Genomic DNA, 22041 nt, shown 5'->3' with positions numbered 1-22041 from the left:
ATTAGAATAGACCAGAATGGCTTTACATAACCAGTGGATGGATGAATGTGGATGAATCCAAAGAGTAGAGCTGAGTTATGAGCTGGCAGGCTCTCACCATGTGCTAGTGGGCTTTGGACCCAGCCAGTGGACGTGTACCATTATGCCGTAATCCTTCCATGCTTTTCTGGAAAAACTGAATAGCACTAGAATCACTGACTCAATTTTTGGATCTCATTTTCATGACAAAGCGATTGTTCCCCTTGTACTAACACTGTTGCTGTTTATAAATGTGAGCGAGTATAAAAAGCAGAAGCTGAAAGGCCAGTCGACACCGAGACCTCAGGGGATCCACCAGCATCGCGCTCAGCATCACCAAGGCGGTCCCAAACAATATACCCATAATGGGCAGGGTGAGTTAGCATGAGGTTCAGGGTGTCTGCTCCAAACGTCTCTTGGCTCTGGACCGGGAAATATTTTTTGGGGGGGGATATTCCAATTATGGTTAAGTCTACAGAAAAAGCCATGTCTCTTTAGCTTTTTAGGTAGACCTACATCTGTTCTGGTAATCCATACTGTTTTCTAAGATGAGAAACACACATCGGAGAAATCTCACACACTAAATGTTTTCCTCCAGATTATCTTCTACGAGGACAAGAACTTTCAGGGTCGTCGTTATGAGTGTGACAGTGACTGCTCAGATTTCCACACATACCTGAGCCGCTGCAACTCCATCCGAGTGGAGAGTGGGGCCTGGGTGGTGTACGAGAGGCCCAACTACATGGGCTACCAATATGTCCTGACCAGAGGGGAGTACCCGGAGTACCAGCGCTGGATGGGACTCAATGACCGCCTCAGCTCCTGCAAGATAGTCCATTTTGTAAGTCAGTCTGTTTTGGACCTATACTAACTGGGTTTTTGGACCACAATGACTGCAGTGCGGGGTAAAATATTAGAGTTCATGGAGTGCCACTTATGCAATCAGTGCCTGCAGGGCTCAGTCGATAACCAATAAAGGATGTGTTCCCGGTGTGACCCTCAGTCTACAGTGTCTCTCATCTAAAAATCAAAGCTGTGAGCTGATGCTGCTATTTCACGGTTGTGCTCATATGATGTAACCTGAAATTCTGCTTGGTGGACATTTCATCTGCCCTTCAAGTCTCCTTTATCTTTTATTCTTACATCCTCCTCCCCTTGCTCTATTCATTCCTAACACCTTTTCCCTTCATACACCCGTCTGTGTCGCTCTATCTCCTCATGTTCCCCTCTGCTTCCAGACCAGTGGGACCCTGTACAAGATGCAGCTTTATGAGAAGGCAGACTTCGGCGGCCAGGCCGTGGAGGCCACCGAGGACTGCCCCTCGCTCCTGGAGAAGTTCCGCTGGAGAGAGGTCAACTCCTGCAAGGTCTTTGATGGCTGGTGGGTTTTCTACGAGTGTCAAAATTACACTGGACGCCAGTACTTCCTGGAGAAGGGAGAGTACCGTAAACCCGGTGACTGGGGTGCCGTCAGTCCTTTGGTGCAGTCTTTCAGACGCTTCACAGTATGATTAAACCTCAATCCAAATTGTTCCAAGTATCATAAAGGAGGTAAATCAGAGGCATTAACTGCTGTAAAGTGGTTATGTCATACTTCCAACAAGTTGTGGTTTTGAACTGAGGTCTTATAAATAAAATTATTAACAAAATCACTTGTCTTTGTAGTTTTCATATGAGCTGTTAAACTCATAAATCCAAGCATGAGATTAGAAATGTTATTATTGCTGTTTCTTTCAAAAATTATTAGAGAATGATAGTGGCTCATAAACAGTGGATCATTCTGTCGATATTTAAAAATCAGATTAGTCTCAAATCTTTGTACGCTCACTGTCATTACTTTACGTAGCCAATGTGCCCTAGTGGTACACTTACTTTATAGAAATGAATGAAAGGGATAAAAAGTATATTCATTAGCATAATTTCATTGAAACTAAACCACTAACAGAAACTCTGAAAGGCAAACTCAGATGAGAAAGGTCGAGACAGACTAAGGTGGAAGCAGCAAAGATTTATTCAACTCTGGAACATTATAAAGATAGACCAAAGGTACAATTGCAGCCTTAAATAGTGTCTGCACTGAAGAATGAAACCACCTTTCATTAATTTCCAATTTTCTGTTATCTAAATAAATGCATTTTAAAAAATACCAACACACACATATTTCTATTTGTTTATTTTATGTTTTATTCTTACGCAATAAGCACCGTTATGAAACACCACAAACAACTCCCCACCACATTTCCATGGTCTCTCCTGTAATATATAAATAGTGTCTGGACAAACAGAGAACACAGAAAAGAGAGGCGAGTCACTCCATCTTAGCACTACCACACTTAATAGATTGTACACAAAGATTTACTTTAGTTTTAGTAACCAGTAGCATTAAGTAGCTTACACTAATAATTTTCCTCCCCTCACAGTTAATCACCTCACTTCTCAAAGAGCAGTTGTGCAGAGCCTGAAACAAAAGGATACATTGTAATTATTGAAATGTTCAATAAATACTAAAAATTCTTGTGTGAAAATGGTTATTGATGCAAATCTATGCTTGAAGTGTAGTTCTAAATATAGTAATTTTTAAAGGTCTAAAGTGCAATAGGTGCTGTGAAAGTGATATATACTGTATATATACAGTATATATATTATTTTGATTATTTTGTAAAAAGAAAACGGTTGAATGCTGACAGTGTGTTTACTGCCTGTAAGGTGGACGAAATAAACGCACCAAGGTCTCCCCACAACTAAGAGCCCTGTGTCTGATTCCCCTTCTCCACAGAACACATCCCATCTTCACAAAAAAAAACAACACAACACAGAGTCCATAGGGTGTCTTCTACCAGCTGCAGATCTAGAGAGGGAAAGCCTGAGTTACATATTGATTAAACTATGAATATGAATCTAACCTGAATTGAGGCCATAAATGACGATGACATCATCAGCCGCAAAACTTTTGATGTTTTGCGGCAAAGCAAAACATCAAAAGTTTTGATTTACCGCTGTTACGTCGCCGCCACTAACTGGTATGTAGTGTGGAGCACAATGTCACCCAAGGATTATATTATACAAATGATCATTTTAGATAACAATATTATTATTTGTACTTTTTTCTAAATATACCAACTAAATCTGATTTTACTGGGTTTATTTGGTGCTTTCAGAGTTTAAGATTCACACGACCACATTCACCCAATTAGGGGACAATTAATTTCACCTGCTGCATGCTGTACTTCCTGTTTTAATTCTTTGTTGGTTGTCTTCCTGCACATTACTGTCACGTAAATCTTGTTTTCGGTGTAATTTTTATGCCATTGAGGTTGCTGTATTTTTGCAGAAAAGGGACTATTGGCAAGACGTCGTGGCATAATCAATACAGTTATAGTAGGACAATATCTCTGGTAATTTTTATATCTTTTGGTGATGAACTTGCATAGATGTGCCTTATGGTTTGCTATTGACCCACCCAAATATCTATATTGTGAGGCAAAGGGTTTGTATTCTACTTGAGAAGTAATGAACAATGAATGTGACTGTTTTGAAAATCCAATATAATTTGACAGTCAAATAAGAAACTGTGTTGATTTGAACAATGAACTTGAACAATTGAAACAACAAACAATGTTGTTGTTGGAAATTAATTTCTCCTGTCTTGAATAGAAAACTCCTTTCATTTGAGATTTAGGCAGAAAGAAATATCAAAACATTTACCCAACTGAAAGTCAAAATATGAAATGCTTTGCCATATATATATAAATATGTTCTTTTTCCTGGTAGTCAGGAAAAAAACTTGAAAGTGTTGAAGACAAACACCTTCAATCCAGTTTCATGTGGTTTGCCTAGTGTATACTGGCGCACTGGAACCATTTGTTCATCAATGCACAATCACCTTTTTTTTTAAATTCCACAATCTTTGTAAGGTAATTAGAATACTGAAATCATTTCTTTGTTGGAATAAAAGTGTTTATTTTTGAAATATCATGTGTCCACTACAGTGGACATCGAAACGCCATACGCCCCCCCATCTTGCTTTTAGTGCTCCGAGGATAAGACCTTTCTTAGAGTCCTTTGGAACCCTGTTACTCATGAGTGTTCCATTGAAAGGTTCAATTTGAAATTGAACCTTGATGGCAACCAATTTGTCCCAAAGAAAATAACCAAACATCAACATAAGAATGAATTTCACATTGACAAAACTGTTCATCATCACACTAACATAAATATTAGTGTGAGAACCATAGCATTTCCTGTGCTTAATTGCTATGATACTTCAAAAAGCAATTCCCCTTCTTGGAAACACAAAGGAACACTTTGCACTTTCTGCACATCACATATGTTTTGCTTGTGCAGCCAGAACTGCGACATCTTGACGCATGTACAGTATATGCATGCATGTTCATTCATATACGAAGAAAAAAATCTGACAAAACCACATGTCGTCAGTGGAAGATGTAAGTCACCTCAGCATGTTGCAGTTTTCTACAGACCTATTTAGGCTCGCTAGATTAAATGCTTGTTTTTGCTTCATAGAGCAAAAGCTGCAGGATTCTGGACACACCTGAAGAGGAAGAAGAGGGCAGCATCGTCAAGCTCAGTAAACGTCACTGCTGTGATAATAATAATAATAATACATTTTATTTATAACGCACCTTACATTTCAAAAAAATCTCAAAGTGCTACAGAGACGAAAATAGATTATAAAACGTACAATAAAACATACAATGATCTGTGTGACAAGTTTTTCTGATGGATGGACACTGGCCACACTGGAGAGAGACCATGGCCTCTGTGAGGTGTATGGAAAGAGCTTTAGGCGTCTGAAAAGTCTGACGTGTCATCAACTCATCCACACACAGGAGAAGTCTTATGTCTGTAGCCACTGAAACAGGGAGTTTAAATTCTCAGGAGATCTGAAATGTCATCAAAGAATCCTCACAGGAGAGAAGCCTTGTGTAGCAGAGAGAAATATGTGTAGGTATGTACATGTATGTATATGTGAATTTTACTCAAAATAATAATAGTATGTATTTGTAATGGAATTTTTGATCCATTTGTTGTGGTGTTGTCTGACCTCACCAGCACATGCTTCTCCTGCAAGCCTGGCAGAAAGCTCTGAAGAGCCAGAAGTACAGCCTGCAATTCCAGGACATCGATATGTTCCCTGCTCTGCCGCTGGGACCATGTCCCCTGTGCCATTTGACCCCGCCAGGTTGCACTCCAGCCCGTGGAGGATGCATCCGTAAACACAACTTCCCGACGACACGGGAGGGAACCAAGCAGGACCCCTGACGTCATAAACAACCTCACCCTCCATTGGGACAGAGACTGAAGACACTGAGGCCCCACCTGAAGTCTTCTGAGACGATGAGTGTTCCGTGTGGAGTCTAGATTCAAGCTGTTCAACCACATCTGGAGGGGCCGCAATGACAGCAGCCCCAAGGGCACTGGGGTGGATGCAGCTGTAAGCATGCCCAAAAGTCAAAGATACCCCACAAGAGGCAGTGCCATGCTGTGCCTGAATTCCAGGAGCATGCTCAATATACTGTTCACCCGCTGGGGTGATGGGCAAGCAGTCAATGAAATGGAATTCATGACAATGCCCAGGAACACAGTCTCCTGTGAGGGAGTCAGACTGCTTTTCTCCATGTTCACCTGCAAGCCTAAGCATCCCACATGATGGAGCACTAACCGAGTATCTCGGAACTGCCTGCCAATGATGTCCCAAAAACTGCCGGCAGACTTCCAAGTCAAGATCGACAGTTTCCGTGAGTTCATTGAGAAGCATGTAAGTGAGCACAACATGACACCGGATCATATTATTAACATGGACGAGGTCCCCCTCACGTTTGACATTCCCATGGGCTGGAGTGTTGCAGAGAAAGGGCAAAAGAGTGTGAACAACTGGTCAAGAAATCACACTTCACAGTGGTGCTGGCATGTTGTGGAGATGGATCAAAATTGCCACCAATGGTCATTTTCAAACAAAAAACTATGCCAAAAATCCTATCCCCCTCAGTCGCAGTCGCTGTGAATGAGAAAGGGTGGATGGATCAAGAAATAATGAACTTATGGCTTACAAAGTGCTACACTAAGCGTCCAGATGGCCTGTTGTTGCCTCTATTCTATTTTTATTTTAAATTGCCTTTCAAGATGACATGTCTGTTCTTGGTTGTTACAGCCCGGCTCGAACGGCTGCAACAAAAAATAGGGAGGACACGGCAACCAGCAACATTTTTAAGCCCTTCAGAGGCATTTATTAAAAACAACCAATTGTCTAGGGGTGCAATGGGCGGAAGCCCAAGACGTGACAGTTCAGCGCTCCCTCAGCCTGGTCCTTCTCCAGTCATGGATCCGGTTTTGCCCCACAGGTCTCAGCTCTGCTGGCGCCGCCGCCGAGTCCAGATCTTGTCTGCGCCTGGTTCTTGCGTCGGCCAGCCACACTCATGAATGAAACGGCACTCCTTATATACTGTCCAGGTGGCCATGTAATTAGAAGCACCTCCCACAATCAAGGACCTAATTGACAAACAGTTTACCGGCCACACAGCTCACACACAGGACCGCACAGCAGGGCTGTCACATTGGTGTTGGATTTTATCAAATAAATTTCTCCCAAAAATGCGACTTATACACCAGTGCGTCTTTTCCTTCCTTATTATGCATTTTATGGCTGGTCCGACTTGTACTCCGGAGCGACTTATAATCCGGAAAATACGGTATTTGTATTGATGGATGCATGCCACATGCTAAAGTTGACACTTAATATGTTGCAGGTAATTGATGATTGTTGTATACCTATTTCTGCAAGTTATTTATTTGTGATGTCTCCCTGGTCCTACACACTTGAATCCAACAGCTGAATCACCTCCTAAGTGCAGTCAAGTTCTCCAGAGTGTTTTCATGATGACCTCATTATTTGACTCAGGTGTGTTGAGAAGTGGAGATAAATCTAAAAGTTGCAGGAAACTGGCCCTCCAGGCCTGGAGTTGCCCACTCCTGCAAGGTCTGGGGTCTAAAAGGACGTTTTTCACTAATTTTGAATTTACCCTTAAATTTTTACCTTAAGATCATTTGTGTGACGTGGCACCACACATGAGCACGGCTGAGTCTTCTGTCATGCGAGAAGCGAAGAGAAAGAAATAGGAGCAGTAAGAAAAGATTTTTCAGGCGTTCAGATTCTAACCAAAATAACCTTCTGCTTTAGCCATACTGTTAGTTAATCCTGTGTGAAATATTTTTAAAATATGAATTCACTTTGAGATTATTGTTTTGAGGTTCGGATTAGTTTAAGAGGCATAACTGCATCATTCATCAAATTATAAGCTGAATCTTATGTCGTTGGTTGTTAAATCTCGGCTGAAGAATATCTTTAATTTTCTAGATACTAGAGCTCTTTTTGTGGGGTTGGATGCCAATTCCATTAAGATGATATTTATTAACAATGTTACTGTATTAGGGGTTGAACCAACGACTAGTCGATTCTTTACTCTGCAATGACTTTTTACGGGGCGACCAGTCCACTATTTGCAATCACGTGACGAAACTAATTTTTTCAAGAAAATTAAAGAAGATGAACTATGTGAGTTCTTCAGACAGTAAAAATAGTATTAAAACTTTAATAATTAATCAAAGAGAGCAAAAGCTACAATAATAGGGGGGTTCCCCCTCATTCAATGATAACTAGATAAATGTACATGCATTGTCGTGGTTTCAAAGTGTATTTAAAGCAGGGACTAGCTAAAGCTGCAGTCAATTACAACACACTCCTGTGTAAAACTCGCATCCCTGCTGCTTGATGATGGTCTGACTAGTTAACCGCTGACTCAAGATGTCATACGGCCGTTGTATGACGATCTACATTATGATTTTATGTTGCTGATTAAATAAAATTATATGGTAATGACAGCATATACTTGTCTGACAGATATACCCGTGAGTTCGTGCTAAGTGTACGGCGATCTGTCGTTCTCTCTCGGCTTAACGAGCCAGCGGCTGCTGTTGGACCGGGTAAGTCCGAACACGTCCGACCACTTTTGTAATTAAGCCATATGTTAATAAACCGAGCACATAATTCAGGTTTACACAACTAATTTATCGCCTAATAACTCTGTAAACGTTATTTTATTTTTCAAAAAGCATAATATACCCACTTTATTAACAGTTCTGCTCGCTCTCCTCAGCTATTACTGATGCGCGCGCATATTGCACCCTGCTAGAGAATGAAGCCCGCGAAAATTAGGGGACAAACCGTCAACTATCTTTTCTTTTAAAACTAAATCGATTTTTAAAAATTTGACTATGCTGAGATACGTACAAATATGATTGAGGTTCTATTAAACAACTGAATTTAATTTACTTGACAAATTGTGCTCTACTTCTTCCCCTTTGGTTTTTAAAAATTGTTTTCAACAGCTGTGTTGTAGCAACACAAAGTCTTTGTCAAAGCAACCTACTGCAATAAACATTTTAAATAACCTATGTACGAGTTTAACCCCTTAACTGGCGGTATCCCTTACATGGGACAAATCTAGTTTGTTTGAATACTCTGCCTTTTTCTAAGGGGTTAAAACAAATTACAAAAAAGTTTACAAGCATTGATATTGATTGATAGAATCACGTTGCATTTTTTCACGAACCACCCAAAAAAAGGCCAATGAAATAAGATCCGACATCTTGAGATAAGACTTGGAGTTAACTCCATGGTATAGGAGCCAGCACACTGAATGCCTGCTTCCCATTTTCTGTTGAAACATGAACAACACTCAAAAGAAAAGTGCTGTTGGAGTGTGAGGAATGGACTGTAACAGATATTTGTTGGAGATAATTTAAGTAAGCCAGAGCCAGTAATGCTGTATTTACTACAGTAAAATTGTGGGTAAGATGTTTTTGCGATAAAATACTGTAATGTACCATTCAGTTATTCTAGTTTTTTCTGTTAGAGAAAGTTCTGAACTGTTAAGAGTGACAGTTGCCAAAATACTATATTGTAAATTTTGTATGCTATAGCAAAATTTTTGTGTGTGTAGATTTATTTTCTGTGAACAGTTAACTACAATAGGATTTTCTTTCAATTTGTCTCATTATATATGACCCTGATAGAATAATTTGACTGTCTAATTCTCTGACCCCCCCAAATATAGTATTAAAAGAAAAAAAATGTTTCTAGGTATTTTAATAGCCGAGATATCACAAAATGTTTCTTTAGTCATGGCCATCTTGGAAGCTAGTCTAATATCCAACTGCATTGGACAAATTTACCTTCACTTACCATGTTAGTACAACAAAGAAAAAACAGATTGGACATTCTTTCTTATTTTTTAAACGTTATCTGACCTATAACAGTAGGCCTCAGTCAGATGTGTCAGCCATCTTGAAAAATTGTCGCCATATTGAGCTTTGTCATCACATCATCATTGGAAAGATTGTTTCACTTATTTGCTTCACTAAGAGGACTGGAATATCTTCAAGGTCTGCTGCAATTAGTCACATACCTGAAACAAAACACACACTTTTGTATCACATTCTAACAACAACCTTGTTTCCCCTGATTACCTTCTCTGTGTATTTAAACCCACTTGTATCTCTTGTTCCCTGTCGAATCCTGCACATGTGCAGAAGCTGGCCTGCCCACAGTATTAGCATATGCCCAAATAGAATGTGGGCATATGCCAAATCCAAGTTGGCGACCCTAATGGGGTCACCAACTTGGTGATAGACACCCCTCCCGCCCCCCGGTGGGGTCTATCTCTTGCAGTCAATGGGCGAAAGGCGGGTGTGTGGATTTGGATTTTGTGGGTGTTTTTTCAGTTAATTGAGTCTCCGTGTTGTCCAGTCTACCCCTTGATTATCCCCAGCTGTCCCTTATTTCCCCAATAGAGCTCTGGAACGTGATGTCACTGCTGTACTGTAGATGTAGTCTGCAGTGAAGGATATGAAGGGATATGAGCGCCATCTGGGGCCATACACATAACCGGCAAATTATTTCTTTCAGATTTTTTGAATCCAAGTTTCTTAAAATAATTTAGCAATGGTACGAACTTGCAGCGTTATTTAATGTAATGTCTGATCACACGACTGAAACGGTAAAAAGATAGAAAACTGACTTTTGTTTCACTGTTTTCCTGCCTGGAAACAACTTGAGGAGGTTAAGCTGTTAAGTTGCACAAAATTCGAGACCAAACTTCAGCTTTAAAAGAGAACAAACACAGCTTTTATTAACATTTGCAAATGGAGAAAACATACAAAGCTCACATCTCAGTGAGAATCGGATGAGTTCTGACTTGGGGCTGAACGTCCCCTCATTTACATAGGATACATCACACATTACTTAGTCACACCCCCTGGCTCAAGTGTCAGGTAAAAATCTATACGTTACTTATCTGTAAGTTTCAGTGGAGCAGAGTTGCATACACATTCACAGCTCAACTTTAGGCGTTTCTCCAAAAAACCTCTCTGCTGATGGCTAAACAGATACTAGAAACTGAATTTCTACAACCTAGGCTTATCACCTTAGCCATGTCTCACATTTCTAACTGCTGAACACCCTGTTCTCCACTTATTTGAGGAGGGTCAGAAGAGCATATATCCTGTTGAGCTGCAACTGAGTGCAAACCTTTAATAAAAACATCATAAAGTGTACATTCAAATTTATTTAAACATTGTTACTAATTTTTCCTTCACAAAGCTATCAGAGCTAGCGTAAAGAAAACGAATGGCATTGGTATCAGCAGTTGAAACGTCCTGATATTACGTTCTCCAACATTCAAAGAAACCTACGAGTTTGCTCCAGACATTTCCATTCTGGTGAGTGTCTAAATTCGCTTTGTTGGTGTTGTGTCAATTTTTTTGCTATGATTTTGTCCAGGTGTACTCATGTTCAGTTTATGTTGAGTTCATTTAAGTGGGTCAACCTTGTTTTATGTAGCATAGTCCCGAGTTTTGTCAGTGGACATCGAGGCTATTCCATTATTGTGAAGTAAACTATTTAAGTTTTCTAGTGTTATCAAATTCACAGTATTAATACTCATGTGTGTTCTATATAGAAGGGAAGCAAGTTGGAGAGACTTGGAAGAAACCCCAGGAGAGAAGCTCAGCAAGGCTGCACACTCTGAAGAGGAACATGAACCATTTGTGTTGAAATATGTGGACAGTTGGAAGTGGCTGTTTTCTCTCATTTAATAATTTCATGTGGTAAACGTTTATGAAACCTTTGATTCCAGTACTTCAAGTTGCATGTAAACAGGTGATGAAATGAATCACATTTTAAGTAAAAATTTGATATTTAATATATTTCAGGTAATAAACATACATGTAATGAAAGATTATATTTTTAAATAAAAATTTTATGTGATTAAAATAAACAATTATATAATCAGACATTTTGCAGTAAACATTTAATGTAATAAGCAAACCAAATGAAAGAGCCCATCTTTAAACATTTAACGTGTAATTAAACATTTCAGAGTAAACAATAAAGGTGGCAAGTAAATGTTATGAAATAGATCTCACTTTAAGTAAATATTTGTTGTATTTAACATATTTCAGGTAAGAAGTGAACATGAAATGAAATTGACCCTGTCCTAGAATTTTATGTAATTGAACATTATAGGTAACAAATGTGATGATCATCTGAGGTAATACATTTTATGAACATTTTTCTAAATATAAAATTAATAAAAAAAAGGGGTCAAAATATAATAAAAATATGTGCCTCATCTATACAGTTTAGTAGAATAATTTCACACGGATTTTGAGTTAATAGATCACATGACCTAGAAGCTATTGATGAAAAATACTAAATTTTGACTACAGAAATAGCTAAAAAATATAAAAAGTACTAAAATGTAATAAAGATGAGTGTGCCTCATCTATATACTGTAGTCTAGTAGAACAATTTCACACTGATTTTGAGTTAATGGGGCACAAGATTTGGAAGCTATTGAAGAAAAGATATTAGTTAACATTAAAATTATTTAAAATATTGAATATGACTTAAAATTTTAATAGGGGATAGTGTGCCTCATGTAATAGCATGAATTACCACTTTTTTGTATCAGTTGGTCACAAGGCAAGGCATTTATTGACAGGAGTGTTTGGTTTGGAAATTGATGGTCATTATGTGAACCTCCGAGCGCTTGAGGAGGGAGCTGTAGAGAACAGCTGGCCAAAATTAGCGTTCATAAATCGGATCAACGTTGAGCTAAACGCCCATTACTCCACAGAGCCCAAATATCCAATATCCAACTTGAAAACGTGGTCGGTAACACAATGAAAACACCGGAATAAAGTTTGTTTTGGTCTGTGGCCTTTAAAAATGGTGCTGAGCGACTACGTGGGACGAAAATGTCATACGTAGTGACGTTGGTTCCAAAGCTCTAGTACCTTCCCTGTGTATTTAAACCCACTTGTGTTTCTCTTGTGTTTCCTGTCAGATCTTCGACGTGGTTTGTCATTGTCGTATGTGTCTTGTTTTTGTGATCGCAGTCTTGTTCTCATCCAGTGTCTACGTTCCCTGCTAGATCATTTACCTGTGCTGCCTGCATTTTGTGAACTTGAGAGACCTATATTAAACTATCATTTTGCACTTCAACCTGGGTCCAACCGCGTTCATCCTCACCACCTCAAATACCACAGTTCATGACAGCGGGGTCACCCTCGATAGGTTGCTGGTCCATCACAAGACACATAAACAATCCATGTAGCAAATTTCATGCTTGCATCACCATTGGAAAGATTGTTTCACTTATTTGCTTCAATAATATCACTGTAATATCTTCAAGGTCCTCTGCTATCAGTAGGTCTGCTGCAATTAGTCACATACCTGAAACAACACACACTTTTGTATCAGATTGTAATGACTGGACATGAAGAAACTGGCCTGCCCACAGTATTAGCATACAGCCAAATAGATTGCGGTGCATTCCTAAGTCCAGCCTATTGTCCGGGGCGTACTTACCAAAGAAGATAAATATGTAAAGCACTCTGATTTCTTGTCTCTTTCTACAACACTGCATAAAAGGCTCAGTGCTGTACAACTTTACATGTGGTCAAGAATTAATTAGTCTCTGGTTTGCTACTGACTCCAGCTCCTTTCCTTGGGCTGCCAATAGAAGAGCTGAGTGACAGAAAAAGCTAACAATTACCTGAACCAAAGGTATTTGTACAATTTTTCTTCTGAAGCTAATCTGTAACAGGACAAGCTATCAACTGTAGAATATGTTTATTTTAACAGCTATTCAACAACAAAAGCTCATCTTTATAGAGACATGAAAGCTGTGATTGGACTACAGTTGATGCTGATAGGAGTCTGTTGTGGTGAGCTCTTCATGATTTTTTCACATAACACCTTATTGACTGTGTTTTTGTTTTGTCTGGTTTTCTGATACATTCTAGCTAGCTGTACTTTTAGAAACCCCCCCTGAAATCTCTTAATGACACATTGTTTAATATTTTCTGCATTGGTTCATTTTTTTTATGTTGTGGATTTTAAGGATGTTCTTAGAGTTTTCTTCTTAAACCAAAATCAAAGTCTTCATTTGCTGTGTCTGGATTGGGTCATGCCTATGATGTTGTCAGACACACACCTCATTACTGTGTGGGGGATAATATTTCAGTTATCAATACCTGACTTAATCCCAGCTGATGATAAAGTTCTTCTTGTCGTATTAAGTCAGTACACACATTCTTAGCATAAATGTCAAATGTATTTGTCATTTTTAATTAGGTATCTGAAGCTTTTTCTTTTGGCGTGAAATGATTATAGAATGAACAGAATTACTACTACTAATAATAATAATAGTAGTCGTAGTAGGAATAATTAACAGCCATCTACCATGGGCAGCTGAGGTTTTGAGAAGACAGCAGAATACACAAGAAGAAACAGATGAACTGATGTTGGATTATTTCAGTGTTCATGACAGTAAAAAGTTACTTGCAGAAGATGGAGAACTTCTGCTATTATCTGCATTTTCTCAGCAGAGGTCCTCCTCCAGGAAGGAATCACAGCTAAACAGAACAGGTGGAGCTCCTGTGGAAAGAAAAATAACTGAGAGTACACAAAGTTAATGGTTGAAATAACAGCAAATAATGCAAATTTGAGAGGAGTAGAAGAAGAAAATTAGAAAAGTGGTTAGTTTTTCCTCCTCTACCTTAAGTCTATGGGAGCATAACTACAGAAATAGCTCAGAACAACCTAAGTCTGTCTAACAAATAACGTAATTATCAGCTATAATACCTGTGCCAATATGGGATTATGATATTTACCTAAATGTTCAGATTGGTGTATCTCCAGTATATTGTGATATTTGAGAGTTATTGTGATTAGTATTGGATTCGCAGTTGCAATAACATTTATCATAGCTCAATTTCAATGTTGAGTCTTGCTGTTGTGGGGTGCGACAACTTGTTTCATACAAATACATTTTTCTTCTTTTCTAAGGTTTGAAATCTTCCTGTGTTGCCATTCATGATGGAGTTAAATGCTATGGATCTTTGGGAGGAACATTGAACATTCAGATAATGGCTGATGCCTCAAAAATACCTTATTTCAAGTGGACAAAGAGCTGCTCAGTGTTACTGCGCTGGATGGCCAACAAGATTATAACCCGTATAAGAGACAGCAGATTTCACTTTTTTCCAAGTAATGGGACAGTTAGGATCACTAACCTGAAAGCGGAGGACTCTGGTCTATATGAACTTGATCTGATTAGTGAAAATGGAGAATACAACTGCTCAAAAGCTCTTCAGCTGTACGTTGAAGGTAATCCACTGTTGATCTTCCTACATTTCCGCTTCCCTTGTTTTTCTTCTCATATATTAATAGAAGTTATAAAATTCTAGCATTGTATGAAATACAATGCTAGAATGTAAAATATAGCCCATGTCTGTTCTGTTCATTTCCAACTTCCCATCAAATGGAAAAAAAGGCCTATATTTTAATTTAATATTTAAATAATACTTCTGTGGTGTTTCTCTCAGCTCCTGTGTCTTCTGCCTGGCTAGTCTCTAAGTGTGCGTCCTTGGGTAAGCAGAGGGTGTTCTGCTTTTCTGAGGCAGGGGACAATACTTGGTACAAATGGACTCTGGATGGACAACCACTGAAAGGCTTTCAGAACATGTATGGGAACATTCTTGCCAGCACAATTCTTCTGAATCCAAAGACAACAGGTAATCTGGGCTGCTCAATCAGAAATCACATCAGTCATTCCTTCAAAGAGATGAAGCTAACCAGCTGTGGTGAGTAAAACCATCATTTTAAATGAAACAACCTGATCATTCATATTTATCAGCTTTATTTGTAAAAGCTTCCCACTTGAGTGATATTTAATCAAAACCACTCTGGGTATTTGGACCATCAGCAGCCAATAAAACATGGACCAAATCGGAGGAGGAATAAAAAAGAAGATTTTGAAGATCACTTATTATGTCTTTTTAAGTGGTGTTTTTACACATGGTGTTTTTTATTGCGTGCACAAATACATCTTAATAAAATTCTATCACTACACCCAAATTTCAGGCCTGATCACTGGTTTCTAGCTGTAATAACTTGTACTGACTGCAAACTACAGATTCTTCCTCTTTTGGTCCAAAGATAATAACGTTAGTTTTATTTTTGTTCAGATGGAAAACGTTATGACACCCTCAAGCATTGCTTTATTAAATTAATCTGCCTATTGCTTGGATGGTTTCATGGTCACCTGGTGACAATGTAATGTAGAACTGTGTATCATCTGCAAAAATATGGTAACTAATCTTCAATCTTCACTGTTATAACCTGAGTGGCAGGACGTTGTAGATATAAAATAAGAGGGGCCCAGGATTGAACCTGGGGGTACTCCACATGCCACATATGTTTGCTCAACTGAAAAGTTTATTTTTGACACAAAGACATTATTGTTCTTTAAGTAAGACTCGAACCACTCAAGTAATGTACGACCCAAGTCTCTAGTCTTTTCAATTATGTATCATATAATCTTCTGTTCCACTTTTTAAAAGCACTGTGGCTACAAAGTGCTAGCCACAGTGCTTTGTGCTTCATGTTCGATGCTTTCAGTATTTATTGGAAGAGTCTTTTAATCCTTCATTGTCTGCTTATTCTCCAACAGTGACGGGTGGGAGAAAAAAATCAGGTTAGCCCTGGACGAAACTGTCCCACAGAAATCGGTACGTAGAATGTTACCAACACCTGGCACAGATTATACAGTACTTTTGTTATGACTCACTACAGTACAAGTTATAACAATACTCAAGTTACAGCAATACTAGTGATGTTGATGAATGTATATGATTCCAGTCCATATTATGGCAGCTCAACATAGTGGTTTTTCTTCACAGTACATGAGCCACTTTCTGTCTTTGCCATTTTAGGGTTGTTGTTTAGGTAAAAACCCTCCATGCTGTGACTGTTTCACTTGGGAAAGATAAAATAATGTGAGGCTGACCGGATGTTACTGTCATCCTCTACCTTGGGTGTAATCTCAACCGTCATAACCTACAGTACTTTAATCATGACTGATTATAACAGCATATTATAGCACCTATTCTATGACATCATTCACTATCATTTTATTAATTATTTACCCAGTAATATGTTTAAAGGGGAGATGTTTCAGGATTTCCCCCAGAAAACTTGCTAAACCTGGAGGTCGGGACACCGAGGTGGCCCACCGGCAGTCCACCTTGTTTTTGTATTAAAAGGTGTTAAGTTCACAGGAAATGTAAAAATATTACTGGATAATTATATGTTATGGGGAAACATCGCCAATGAAATGCTATTTAAACCCACAACCAGTCTTAAAAACAACTAATCAAAAAATACAATTAAAATGGATATAAATTAGTTGCACTTCTGTTTAGTCCAAATTAAGTCAGTGGGTCCATAAGGCCCCCAAGGCTTCAGGGGCCCCATAAATGCAAATATTTTAACACAGACCACACATACATAAATGTAACATTTATTTATTTATTGAGATTATCAATGCTTCTAAATTTGATTTATACCATGTTCCAAATTATTATGCAAGTGATATTTTCTCAGATTTTCTTAAATTGTCAATGCAAATGATGGTCAGTATAATTTTCCAAGTCATGAACTCTTACAGTATAAATCAAATTTAACTGAACAAAGATCCCCATGAGAACAGTATTTTTTCAAAAATAAAAATCTCAAAATGCGCTGTTTATTTATTAATTATTATGCACAGCAGATTTTCTAAACATTTTATGGATTATAAAGAACTGCAAATGGTCATTCTTTGAATGTGCAACATTAAGTGGTCACATGTACTAAAATCAAAAGCTATTTCAATCAAAAACATCTTAACAGACCAAGTAACATGTTAACATAAAACCTTCTTTGATATCACAGCAAAATTCTTGCATCCATTGAACTTGTGAGTTTGTGGAAAGTTTCTGCTTGAATTTCTTTGCAGGATGTCAGAATATCTTCCCAGAGCTGCTGTTTTGATATGAACTGCATTCCATCCTCAGATCTTCTGCTTGAGGAAACTCCAAAAGTTCTCAATAGGGCTGAGGTCAGAGTTCAGAGGAGGATGGTGACCAGTGGTGGTGATGAGTTTCTGCCCTTTTATGCCCATAGCAGCCAATGACACAGTGGTATTCCTTGCAGCATGAGTTGGTGCATTGTCATGATGAAGATGATTTTGCTACTGAAGGTTCGGCTCTTCTTTCTGAACCATGAAAGAAAGTGATCAGTCAGAAAGTTCATCTACTTTGCTAAGGTCATTTTCACACCTTCAGGGCTCTGAAGGGGCCGACCAATGAATCTCTCCTCATGATTTCAGCCCATAAAATGACTCCACCACCTCCTTGCTGACGTCACAGCCGTGTTAAAATGGGATGTGGTGACCATCTACCACCAATCCACTACTGCTTCCATCTGGACCATCCAGGATTGCACAGCAGTCATCAGTGAACAAGTCTGTTTGAAAATTAAACTTCATGTTCGGCTGGGCCCACTGCGACCGTTTCTGCTTGTGAGCTCTGGTTAGGGGCCCAATAGTAGGTTCATGCACCGCAAGCCTCTGGAGGATCCTCCACCTTGAGGTTCCAGAGGCTCCAGCAGCTTCAAATAACTGTTTGCTGCTTTGCATTTTAACAGCTGCTCTCTTAATCTGATGAATTTGTCTAACAGAAACCTTCCTCATTCTGCCTTTATCTGTACAAACCCATCTTTGTTCTGAATCAGCCACAAATCTCTTCACAGTACGATGATAACGCTTCAGTTTTTGTTAAACATTTAATGTTTTCATACCTTGTTATTGGTCACTACACTATCTGATGATTTTTGTCAGCAGAGAGATCCTTTCTCTTTCCCATATTGCTTGAAACCTGTGGCCTGTTTAATAATGTGGAACATCCTTCTTAAGTAGATTTCCTTTAATTGAGCTCAGCAGACAAACTAATCAACCAGCTCTCTGAAATTAATTATTGATTCAAAGAGCCCTGACACACAATACCATCTATAAATTTAATAGCACAACAAAAAATGTAATCTTTATGACACTTAAATCCAATTTGCATAATAATTTGGAACACGGTGTAATGGTTTCAGCATACATAAATTAAAAGATTTGAAATTGTTTAACATTTATATGTAAGATTTTTAAGGAGCTGGCAAGTTTACTTTATAAAAGTTCAAAGAACAATATTCATAGTTAGATTGTTTTGTTACCATAGCTACAATCTGATGCTCTGAGTTTAATCTTTGAGTTTGAGATCTGTTTGTTCACAAATACAAATTAGTAAACTACAATTACAACAGATTTTTTCAGGTTGGCCAATTAAATAACTCACCCTTTCTCAGATTTCACTAAATCTAACAAAGAAGCTGTTAGAGGTGCTCCTGTTTTTAGCAGCCAGAGGGGCCTGTAAGTCAAATTCTCCTCAAGGCCTCATACAGCCTTGGACCATGATGAATTAAATCTGCTGCACTGTGTGCAGAGATGCGCAACAAACGGAAGATTTAATTTAATGCTGCTAATGTGGCTTTAGCAGCTCTTCCATTTTGTGTCTTGAATTTTTAATAAGTGCCACAGAAACTGTTTTGGTTGTTCAAGCTTTAACGCACCACCCAACCAGGAACACGTACATGAACTTTACAGGGAAGACAGAGCAACATGCTGGGCAGCGTGTTGAAATGTAAACACCGCACATAATTCTTTGTTCACAAAGATAAATCATTCTCACCACACCTGGAATGTGCACCTCTGAAAACACAACTACCAGTTATTCCTGCAGTTCACATAGAGCTGCGCAACCAGTTTGGTTGGGTGAACAAAATCCTGCCTAAGATCAGTAGCTGTTAGCGATCAGTAGCACACAGCTGACAGATGTTTAGTGTACTACAAAGCAGAAAGCTGACGTCGTTGTTTCTCCCTTCATCCAGTGGGTGGCGCAGGTTGCTCCCAGTAACCAGTACAACACTTTCATTCTATTGGCTGAGAGGTTGCCAGGCGACTGTGCCAAAAGGCAGTTCTATGTTTCGTAAGCGAGCAGAGAGTCAGAGACTCAGTCTGAGCGCGAGGAGAAGTTTTGAGTACAATCATTACAAATTTTGAGAACAAAACCCATGAAATTCTGCTTTCAGACTGAAAATGTGTGCTCTTGCATTATGGCAGAAAAAATCCTCCATACATAAATATCAAACTCTCCAAAGGCTTCAAACACTTCAAACAGACACGCAAGTTAAACCACAACATTTCTCAATGCGCCCTGGTCCACATAGGCTTTGCATGTAAACCAGATGACTCTGACGTAATCGTATTTTGTTCTGAATGCAGCTTTACACTGCCCGGTTGTGAAGCTTAGCAGAAGGAACTTAACAGATGTTTTTGCACCTTAACAGAAGTTCCCAAACAACACTATTTTATGTAATGTTGATTTGCTGTTTACTTTGTCACATACTTCCTAAAGTATGTGACAATGTGGATTGTTTGGTTGTTGTGTATGTGCCAAAGTAACGTGAAATGTTTATGCATATATGACCCTTCCATGTGCCAGTGCTACTTCTTATTCTTTGCAAAGAGCTGCTGTGCATGACATTGTTGCTGGAGTGAGAAAAATACAAAAAAACTTGGTGATTGTTTGGAGGCCGCCGGCCATCCTGGCGCACCAACCTGTCTGTGATACTCCAGACCTCACAGATGGCCAGTCCACCTGAGCTCAACAAAAAAGTTGACGTGTTAAGTTGCCAGGATGAATCAGCTAGTGATGTTGGTGATGTTGGTGTTATTTTGTTCCCATTTACTCGTATATGGATTGTGTGCCTCTGTGGTAATTCTTCCATTAACTGATATTTCTTTCAATTTCAGTTGTGAAGAGGAATATATTGGCCATTTTGCCCAGGTTGTTGCTTGCCTTTTGATTGCTGGAGATCGGCCCTGGCCCAACTGGTGACCCTGCAAGGATAATCATATTCAGATAATGGATGGATGGAAGAATAAAATATGAAAAACCTGAGAACTTCTCACTGTTGATTGAAAGGAAACATTCTACTCGCTAAGCTTGTTGATGTGCAAATCAATTTCTGAAGTGAAATTTTAAAATATAAAATATTATACGGAAAAGATTTTAGAATAATCAGCACAAATTCAATACATCATAAACCGAGTTATAATTTAGTGGCTCTTTTCTGATATTTGTCTGTAACAGGTCTGGTGTTATGTTCTCTAAGTTTGTCATTCTTGAACTTTGATATTTTCACTACCTTTCTTACATCTGCAAACGTGTTGTTTTTGTGTGGAGAATTTATTTAATCAAACGTTATTAAAATTTAAATATAAAGTAATTTTTTATTAAAGACAATAGTTTTTAAACCACACAGCATCATACACAATGTGATCTGTTTTTTTTGTCACAAACACTTGATGGTGACATCCTCTAAGAGGTGACTTAAAGAACTTTATAGAGAAGAAAAACATTTTGAAATTTTTTTTCAGCTGTATGGATAGTAGTGTGAATACACATTTGTCTGCCTTGCATCCATGTCACTAGTTGCTATCTCATAGAGGAAATACAGATTTGTGAAGTTATGCTATTGTCACAAACAATGCTAAGTTGACTAAAAGTTGCCATGCACGTCACAGTGAAACAAAAAATAGACCCATACATTTTTTAAGTTATATATTTTTTTCTCGTATTAAGTAGAATACATTTGTAATTAAATTAATGTGCTGAAGCCTATGAAGCACAATAAATTATGATTTAGTATAAGTAAAATACAAGGAAAAAAATAATAAAATTACATACACACACAATAAGTTGACAGATGACTTGACAGACTGATGACATGAAGCTTAGATGGACGGTTTTGCTCAATGCTTTGAACTAGTAGCTATTTTATTCCCAAAATGAATGTGCAAATTGGCACTTAGAATATTTGACACTCAAACCTTTTAATGCTTCATACTATCTTATCAAGTCAGGTTGATTTATCCGTAACATGTCGTCAGTAGATCTAAAATGTTGTGATAAAATTAAGTTATCTTTTATTCATTTACATTTTTAACATGTTTTCTCTGACGATGTGGCACTCAGCATTGTTGTCTGGGCGCCAAGATGAGGCCCCACAGATTTACTTTCACAAGTGGAGAATTACCACTTCTGGTGTGATGCTCTACCAATCATTTACATATATTGCTATTTTCACCCTGTGGTTTGTACTATAAAGTACCTATTTTTCATTTAGCTTAACCAATTCTGATCATTTTTTTCTTCAAAATCGCTGAATTTTTGCAGTTTCCCATTCAAATGCTCGGAAACGAAGCTGGTGAGGCAGCAGCTAGCTGAGCCTCACCTGGGATTGATCAACGTCTCGCTAACTGCACTGGCTGCCAGTCTATGAGAACATGTTTCTCCTGTCTGTATGTCGCCAATAAAATGGCTAAAAAGCATTTAATGTATGAATTGATTTTCCATAATTTAGCTTATGTATATAATGCACAGTGCTTTTTTTTTCTCACCAACTGTGTATATAACGTTTTTCGTGTGCTGAGGAGTGATCAGAAATGT

At 38.5% G+C, this 22041-nt stretch overlaps 1 protein-coding gene and 1 long non-coding RNA gene across 2 annotated transcripts; both read left to right on the top strand.

Moving 5' to 3' along the window:
* Window positions 1–264: 264 nt before the first annotated feature.
* LOC114148463 (gamma-crystallin S) lies at window positions 265–1662 on the top strand. Its single transcript, XM_028023791.1, has 3 exons — window positions 265–392; window positions 617–859; window positions 1257–1662. Exons 1-3 carry the CDS (start codon window positions 384–386, stop codon window positions 1527–1529), a joined length of 525 nt encoding a protein of 174 aa, XP_027879592.1. The 5' UTR covers window positions 265–383; the 3' UTR covers window positions 1530–1662.
* Window positions 1663–13009: 11347 nt separating this feature from the next.
* Window positions 13010–20490, top strand: LOC114148466 (uncharacterized). The gene is made up of 6 exons (XR_003596282.1): window positions 13010–13165; window positions 13244–13326; window positions 14450–14770; window positions 14989–15246; window positions 16116–16173; window positions 20343–20490. It is a non-coding gene; the product is annotated as an uncharacterized LOC114148466 (long non-coding RNA).
* Window positions 20491–22041: the final 1551 nt, after the last annotated feature.

Source organism: Xiphophorus couchianus, chromosome 7 (assembly GCF_001444195.1).
Source record: "Xiphophorus couchianus chromosome 7, X_couchianus-1.0, whole genome shotgun sequence".
NCBI classification, from domain to species: domain Eukaryota; kingdom Metazoa; phylum Chordata; class Actinopteri; order Cyprinodontiformes; family Poeciliidae; genus Xiphophorus; species Xiphophorus couchianus.
This window is presented reverse-complemented; position numbering and strand designations above follow the sequence as displayed.

Coding starts and splice junctions, on each gene's coding strand:
- LOC114148463 (XM_028023791.1), top strand. Junction 860..1,256: donor CCTGCAAGATAGTCCATTTT/GTAAGTCAGTCT, acceptor CTCTGCTTCCAG/ACCAGTGGGACCCTGTACAA.